The sequence below is a fragment of the Oncorhynchus gorbuscha genome, unplaced genomic scaffold (genome assembly GCF_021184085.1).
Source record: "Oncorhynchus gorbuscha isolate QuinsamMale2020 ecotype Even-year unplaced genomic scaffold, OgorEven_v1.0 Un_scaffold_2682, whole genome shotgun sequence".
Taxonomy (NCBI): Eukaryota; Metazoa; Chordata; class Actinopteri; order Salmoniformes; family Salmonidae; genus Oncorhynchus; species Oncorhynchus gorbuscha.
The window spans coordinates 17,259-26,086 of record NW_025747124.1 but is presented as its reverse complement, the minus strand read 5'-3'; the positions used below and the strand labels follow the sequence as shown (position 1 = coordinate 26,086).

The 8,828-nt window shown below is 42.5% G+C and overlaps 1 protein-coding gene across 1 annotated transcript; it reads left to right on the top strand.

Moving 5' to 3' along the window:
* The first annotated feature begins 215 nt into the window (after positions 1 to 215).
* Positions 216 to 8,557, top strand: LOC124026270 (zinc finger protein 436-like). The gene is made up of 2 exons (XM_046339371.1): positions 216 to 849; positions 8,068 to 8,557. Exons 1-2 carry the CDS (start codon positions 429 to 431, stop codon positions 8,412 to 8,414), a joined length of 768 nt encoding a protein of 255 aa, XP_046195327.1. The 5' UTR covers positions 216 to 428; the 3' UTR covers positions 8,415 to 8,557.
* The last annotated feature ends 271 nt before the right edge of the window (positions 8,558 to 8,828 follow it).

Sequence of the window (8,828 nt, the reverse complement as noted above, 5' to 3'; positions counted from 1 at the left end):
TCGTGACTACAACTAAGTTACTAAGTCTTTAACCACACTGTCTTGTTTCATTTGTGTGTAAAAAAAACAAATGCTTCCTACCCTTCAACTTGTCTGAAAATAAAATAGATACATTTTATTCAACTGCGTTACCCACTCCAGTCAGCAGATGGCGGTCTGGGAATTTAAGACGATGCTGCTGGTGTGACGTATAATCTAGTGGACGGAACGCTTCTTTCAACAGCAGCAACAATTAGTCAGACACCTCGGTAGCTTGCTAGACAACAGAGACGAACCAATAAAGCTCTTTAGACGCTTTCGTGTATATTAGCCACTGTGTTTTAAACCCACTTCTGTCGTATAGTTAGTTATCTGATTTAATTTCATATTTACGGTGTTGTTATTAGTCAGCTTGCGGGCTGGTTAAGTTAGCATTAGCCCAGCTAGCTATGAGTTCACTAAGCTGCTCTCCTCCTGATAAAGAAGAGGAGGTCTGCTGGACGGAGAAAGATGCTCTCGTGAAAGAGGAGGGGGAAGAGGAGGCTGTTACAATACCAAAACAAGTAGAGGGTGAAACTGTTACCATGAAAGAAGAAGAGAAAGATGTTTCAGTGAAAGAAGAGGAAGACGCGTTCAGGGTGAAAGAGGAGGAGGATGTTACAGTAAAAGAAGAGGAGGAAGAGAAAGAGGAGGCTGCAGTTTTTGGAGTGAAGGAAGGAGAGATAACTGTCACACTGAAAAAGGAGGAAGAAGAGGAGGTAACTGGATATCTGGGCCCGGTTTCCCAAACGCATCTTAAGGTGTCCGATGGTTCTAATGATGAACTTTGCCGCAAAATGGTTTTGAGAAACCGTTCCTCGATTTACACTAGTAAGTACTGTCTTAAATACAGAGGCACAAACTCTGCAGTTGTTGAACGGATGAGTGGTGTTAAAGGGGAAATATGCAATTGCTACATCCATATTTTCACTTTTAAATTATTGATGTATAGCCAGTGGTCAGTCCTTACATCCATAGGTTCAAACATCGTGGCGTAACAGTTATAAGGCGTTGGCTTGACAGTCGCTGGACCCAGGTTTGAGTTCGGCTCAGGGCCTCTCCCTGAATTCACTACACTATGAATACAAGGACTGGCCATCCATGATGTCATAATGATAGATTTAACCAGATTTCTAGGATATATAGTGTATTCTAGAATTCATCCATGATGTCATAATGATAGTTTAACCAGGTTCATAGGATATATAGTATATTCTAGAATTCATCCATGGTGTCATAATGATAGTTTAACCAGGTTCCTAGGATATATAGTATATTCTAGAATTCATCCATGGTGTCATAATGACAGTTTAACCAGGTTCCTAGGATATATAGTGTTAATTTACAAACAGTGGCGTTATACGAGCTTATGTTTTGGTTTCTGGTGGGGTAATACGGCTGAAACATTTGAGGCATTTATAGGTTCTATTCTTCAGGAATCAATGGCTGTAAGGGCTGAGCCCGAGTGGTAGGTCGATAGGCTGTTGTAGAAGTCTTCATCCAAATCAAGGTTAGTGAAAACTGTTCTGTTGTCTATAAGCTCTCTTTGGTCATAGGAAATGATGGTGGAAACATTATGTACCAAAAAAAAGGTTATGATCAGTGTAATATATCTGTATGTTTTTAAACACAAAATACCACAATTTGTTCAGGAGTCCATAAAACGTCTGCTTTCCAATGCAGCACCATTCTAGATATAACATTCTAAATACCATTCTAGATAACACTCTAAATAACATTTTAAATAACATTCTAAATAACTCTAAATAACATTTTAAATAACATTCTAAATAACTCTAAATAACATTCTAGATAACATTAGCATTAATTAGCCTACGTGAACAAGAAGCACAACATATTTTCAGAGATGTGTGATAATTTACTCCTCTGTAATATAGTAAAGCTTTGAAATCGTGACATTATGTACTTTCAAGGAAAATAGGCAGATTTTTCTTGACTGGTTTTTAGAAGGGATTTCGTGACTTTTAGCTTAGCAACCACGTGACGCAGCATGACAAGGTGAACTCGATTGGTCAACAGTCTGTAAGACGGGTGTTAGTCGTTTGGAAAGTTTTGAAACTTTCTGGAAAAGTTTTTCCTTTTAAAACATTTTTGTTTACTAGCCTGTTTAATTTGGATCCCGTGACGCGGTTAACCTCAGTCCTGTACTTGTGGATATTTAAATCCCTGCTGTTTGTTGTGGTTTCCATCGGCTTTACGAGCTGTGCCTGCTGGAATAGTGTGGTGTACCAGCGTTAGTCTATGTCGCATCCATCATGCCGCCCAAAGTTAAAGAAGGGTTGGAGGAATGTAGAGGACGGTGTTTAACTATGACAGGTACGTGATCTTTTACACCAACAAAAATATGTCTACAAGCATTTGTTACAGCAACAGGAATATAGCTTCAAGAGCCTTTGTCCAAATACTGGTGGATTCAACTAACAAAAGAAGGGCCGATCTGACCAGAGAGGTCCAAGACCGTAAGAACAGTTTGCAGTTCTCCCAGGGAGAGGTGGATGTCCTGAAAGAGACTTGCAGCAAGATGGCAACAAACTGTAAGTCCCCGTGAGATGACATCATCACTGCCTGTGAATGATTATTACAGATGACATCATCACTGCCTGTGAATGATTATTACAGATGACATCATCACTGCCTGTGAATGATTATTATAGATGACATCATCACTGCCTGTGAATTATTATTACAGATGACATCATCACTGTCTGTGAATGATTATTACAGATGACATCATCACTGCCTGTGAATGATTATTACAGATGACATCATCACTGCCTGTGAATGATTATTATAGATGACATCATCACTGCCTGTGAATTATTATTACAGATGACATCATCACTGTCTGTGAATGATTATTACAGATGACATCATCACTGCCTGTGAATTATTATTACAGATGACATCATCACTGTTTGTAAATGATTATTACAGATGACTGGGGAAACAGACTATCTAGAGCGCGTGTCAGACACGAGGCCCGCAGGCCCAATCCGACCCGTGACACATTTCTATCCGACCTGCGCAATTATTTGGGTTTTCAATTCAGTTTGGTTCAGCTTCCACACCGCCCGCGATGCGCTGCACTACAAGTCCCAGCAAGCACTGCCAACGTGCTGCACACAAAACATCAGTGGATTGCCACAGACACACCCCTCTTCCCAGATCCACACACAAACCAGCCAGTGTGCTGTATCAGGGTAGCCTAGTGGTTAGAGCGTTGGACTAGTAACCGAAAGGTTGCAAGTTCAAATCCCTGAGCTGACAAGGTACAAATATGTCGTTCTGCCCCTGAACAGGCAGTTAACCCACTGTTCCTAGGCAGTCCTTCCCCTCCCGGGGAAGGACTGCCCGTTCCATGATCTCGCCATCACGGTTGACAACTCCATTGTGTCCTCCTCCCAGAGCGCCAAGAACCTTGGCGTGATCCTGGACAACACCCTGTCGTTCTCAACCAACATCAAGGCGGTGGCCCGTTCCTGTAGGTTCATGCTTTACAACATCCGCAGAGTACGACCCTGCCTCACACAGGAAGCGGCGCAGGTCCTAATCCAGGCACTTGTCATCTCCCGTCTGGATTACTGCAACTCGCTGTTGGCTGGGCTCCCTGCCTGTGCCATTAAACCCCTTCAACTCATCCAGAACGCCGCAGCCCGTCTGGTGTTCAACCTTCCCAAGTTCTCTCACGTCACCCCGCTCCTCCGTTCTCGCCACTGGCTTCCAGTTGAAGCTCGCATCCGCTACAAGACCATGGTGCTTGCCTACGGAGCTGTGAGGGGAACGGCACCTCAGTACCTCCAGGCTCTGATCAGGCCCTACACCCAAACAAGGGCACTGCGTTCATCCACCTCTGGCCTGCTTGCCTCCCTACCACTGAGGAAGTACAGCTCCCGCTCAGCCCAGTCAAAACTGTTCGCTGCTCTGGCCCCCCAATGGTGGAACAAACTCCCTCACGACGCCAGGACAGCGGAGTCAATCACCACCTTCCGGAGACACCTGAAACCCCACCTCTTTAAGGAATACCTAGGATAGGATAAGTAATCCCTCTCACCCCCCCCCCTTAAGATTTAGATGCACTATTGTAAAGTTCCACTGGATGTCATAAGGTGAATGCACCAATTTGTAAGTCGCTCTGGATAAGAGCGTCTGCTAAATGACTTAAATGTAAATGTAAATGTTCTTAACTGACTTGCCTAGTAAAATAAAGGTAAAATATCTGTGTGTATATATATATATATATATACATACAGTTGAAGTCGGAAGTTTACATACACTTAGGTTGGAATCATTAAAACTTGTTTTTCAACCACTCCACAAATTTCTTGTTAACAAACTATAGTTTTGGCAAGTCTACTTCTACTTTGTGCATGACACACTACATTTTCGCCAACGATTCTTTACAGACAGATTAGATCACTTATAATTCACTGTATCACAATTCCAGTGGGTCTGAAGTTTACATACACTAAGTTGACTGTGCCTTTAAACAGCTTGGAAAATTCCAGAAAATGATGTCATGCTTTAGAAGCTTCTGATAGGCTAATTGACATCATTAAGACCTCAGGAAAAAAATTGTGGACCTCCACAAGTCTGGTTCATCCTTGGGAGCAATTTCCAAACGCCTGAAGGTACCACGTTCATCTGTACAAATAGTACGCAAGTATAAACACCGTGGGACCACGCAACCGTCATACCGCTAAGGAAATCGAAGCGTTCTGTCTCCTAGAGATGAACGTACTTTGGTGCGAAAAGTTAAAATCAATCCAAGAACAACAGCAAAGGACCTTGTGAAGATGCTGGAGGAAACAGGTACAAAAGTATCTATATCCACCGTAAAACAAGTCCTATATCAACATAAGCTAAAAGACCGCTCAGCGAGGAAGAAGCCACTGCTCTAAAACCGCCATAAAAAAGCCAGACTACGGTTTGCAACTGCACATGGGGACAAAGATTGTACTTTTTGGAGAAATGTCCTCTGGTCTGATGAAACAAAATTGAACGGACCATCGTTATGTTTGGAGGAGAAAGGGGAGGCTTGCAAGCTGAAGAACACCATCCCAACCGTGAGGCATGGAGGTTGTGGGCATCATGTTGTGCAGCATCATGTTGTGGGGTGCTTTGCTGCAGGAGGGACTGGTGCACTTCACAAAATAGATGGCATCATGAGGTAGGAAAATTATGTGGATATGTTGAAGCAACATCTCAAAACATCAGTCAGGAAGTTAAAGCTTGGGCACAAATGGGTCTTCCAAATGGACAATGATCCCAAGCATACTTCCAAAGTTGTGGCAAAATGGCTTAAGGACAACAAAGTCAAGGTATTGGAGTGGCCATCGCAAAGTCCTGACCTGAATTCCATAGAACATTTGTGGGCAGAACTGACGAAGTGTGAGTGAGCAAAGAGGCCTACAAACCCGACTCAGTTACACCAGCTCTGTCAGGAGGAATGGGCCAAAATTCACCCAACCTATTGTGGAAGGCTACACAAAATGTTTGACCCAAGTTAAACAATTTAAAGGCAATGCTACCAAATACTAATTGAGTGTATGTAAACTTCTGACCCACTGGGAATGTGATGAAAGAAAGAAATAATTATCTTCACTATTATTCTGACATTTCACATTCTTAAAATAAAAAGTTGCCACCCTTTGCCTTGATGACAGCTTTGCGCACTCTTGGCATTCTCTCAACCAGCTTCATGAGGTAGTCACCTGGAATGCATGTCAATTAACAGGTGTGCCTTGTTAAAAGCTAATTTGTGGAATTTATTTCCTTCTTAATGTGTTTGAGCCAATCAGTTGTGTTGTGACAAGGTAGGGGTGGTATACAGAAGATAGCCCTATTGGGTAAAAGACCAAGTCAATATGGCAAGAACAGCTCAAATAAGCAAAGAGAAACAACACTCCATCATGATGTATGATGAAACTGGCTCTCACGAGATCCGCCACAGGAAAGGAAGACCCAGAGTTACCTCTGCTGCAGAGGATGAGTTCATTAGAGTTACCAGCCTCAGAAATTGCAGCTTAAATAAATGCTTCACAGAGTTCAAATAACAGACACATCTCAACATCAAAAGGACTGTTCAGAGGAGACTGTACTAAAGGACATCAATAAGAAGAAGAGACTCAGGCCTTCATGGTCAATTGCTGGGACATCAATAAGAAGAAGAGACTGTGTGAATCAGGCCTTCATGGTCAAAAGAAACCACTACTAAAGGACACCAATAAGAAGAGACTGTGTGAATCAGGCCTTCATGGTCAAAGAAACCACTGGTACTAATTGTGTGAATCAGGCCTTCATGGTCACTACAATAAGAGGAAGAGACTGAAGAATCAGGCCTTCATGGTCACCACTACTAAAGGACATCAATAAGAGGAAGAGACTTGCTTGGGCCAAGAAACACTGGACATTAGACCGGTGGAAATCTGTCCTTTGGGTCCGAATTGGAGATTTTTGATTCCATTTGATTTCACTACGTGAATCAGGCTTCATGGATGAATTTATGCATTCACTTCTAAAGGACACCAATAAGAAGAAGAGACCTGCTGGGTCTAAGAGACACGACATTGGACATTAGGCCGGTGAAAATCTATGTTTTGGTCTGATGAGTCCAAATTTGTGAATTTTGGTTCCAATCACTGTGTCTTTGTGAGACACAGAGTTGGTGAATGGATGATCTTCTCATGTGTAGTTACCACTGTGAAGCATGGAGGCGGAGGTGTGATGGAGTGGGGGTGCTTTGCTGGTGACACTATCTGTGATTTATTTAGAATTCAAGGCACACTTTAACAGCATGGCTACCACAGCATTCTAAAGGGATATGCCATCCCATCTGGTTTGTGCAACAGAACAATGACCCAACACACCTATTGGCTGTGTAAGGGCTATTTGACCAAGAAGGAGAGTGATGGAGTGCTACATCAGATGACCTGGCCTCCACAATCACCCGACCTCAACCCAATTGAGATGGTTTGGGATGAGCTGGACTGCAGAGTGAAGGAAAAGCAGCCAACAAGTCCTCAGCATATGTGGGAACTCTTTCAAGACTGTTGGAAGAGCATTCCAGGTGAAGCTGGTTGAGAGAATACCAAGAGTGTGCAACGCTGTCATGAAAGGCAAAGGGTGGCTACTTTGAATAATCTAAAATATATTTTGATGTAACACTTCGATTTACTACATGTTTCCACATGTGTTATTTCATAGTTTTGATGTCTTCTACAATGTAGAAAATAGTTTTTTTAAATAAATTAAATGAGTAGGTGTGTCCAAACGTTTTACTGGTACTATATATATTATTATTATATACATGGCTTAATGCATCATTACATTAGCCATTTAGCCCCAGTATGAAACTCAATGAAACTCAACTAGTCTCTCACTGTTTAACTAGAATAACATCAGTTGTGTCCTTCAAACTGTCAGACTGTTAGTCCATAATCAACTGATAAGTGGTACTTTTTTGGTGCTGTACGTGTTGGTGAGAGGGATGATATTAGAGGGTTCAGGTATGGAGATTGGGCCATGAGAGGGTCTTGAGCTGGTGGTCCCTCATCCACACCTTGATTGACCTGGCTGTGTGACGTGGAGCATGATTGTCCTGCTGGAAAAAAACAATCCTCAGGAGTTTTGGTGAACATTGTCAGATCAGAAGGAAGCAAGTTTTCTTCCAGGACGACGTTGTACGTGGCTTGATTCATGCGTCCTTCACAAAAGACAAATCTGCCCCGATTCCAGCCTTGCTGAGGCACCCCCAGATTATCACCGATCCTCCACCAAATTTCACAGTGGGTGCAAGCCACAGAAATTTTGTGGAAGATTGGTGATGATCTGGGGGTGCTTCAGCAAGGCTGGAATCGGGGCAGATTTGTCTTAAGACAATTGTCAAATAAGTTTATCACAGCATTTAAATGTCATTACAGACGTAAATTGTTGCACAACATCATGGGCATTACCTTTTAGCTCAAATAAACAGTGGATTTCTGCTGTTGTGGGCCTTTAACCATCTGCCTGACTTTGTCGTTCACACAGGAGAGATACGGGGCGATCGTGGATCCTCTGGGGAGCCTCAACAACATCATGAAGCTGACGAGGCAGAGGAGAGTCTCTCCAGATCAGAACACCTCAAGAAACACCAGCGGAAACACACAGGGAAGAAACTTCACCGCTGCTCTGACTGTGGGAAGACCTTTTCAAGATTATATACATTACAATCACACCAGAGAACACACACAGGAGAGAAATCTTATAGCTGTGATCAATGTAAAAATAGTTTTGTTACTTCGAGCTCTCTGACTATACACCAGAGAACACACACAGGAGAGAAACCTTATTGCTGTAATCAATGTGGGAAAAGTTTTGTTTCATCTAGCGTCTGACAATACACCAGAGAACACACACAGGAGAGAAACCTTATAGCTGTGATCAATGTAAAAATAGTTTTGTTACTTCGAGCTCTCTGACTATACACCAGAGAACACACACAGGAAAGAAACCTTATTGCTGTAATCAATGTGGGAAAAGTTTTGTTTCATCTAGCCGTCTAACAATACACCAGAGAATACACACAGGAGAGAAAGCTTACCACTGCTCTGACTGTGGAAAGAGTTTTTCTATCTCAGGAAATTTTAAATCACACCAGAGAACACACACAGGAGAGAAACCTTATAGCTGTAATCAATGTGGGAAGAGTTTTGCTCAATCAAGCAACCTGATAGCACACCTGAGAATACACACTGGAGAGAAACCTCACTGCTGCTCTGAGTGTGGGAAGACCTTCTCAAAATTATATA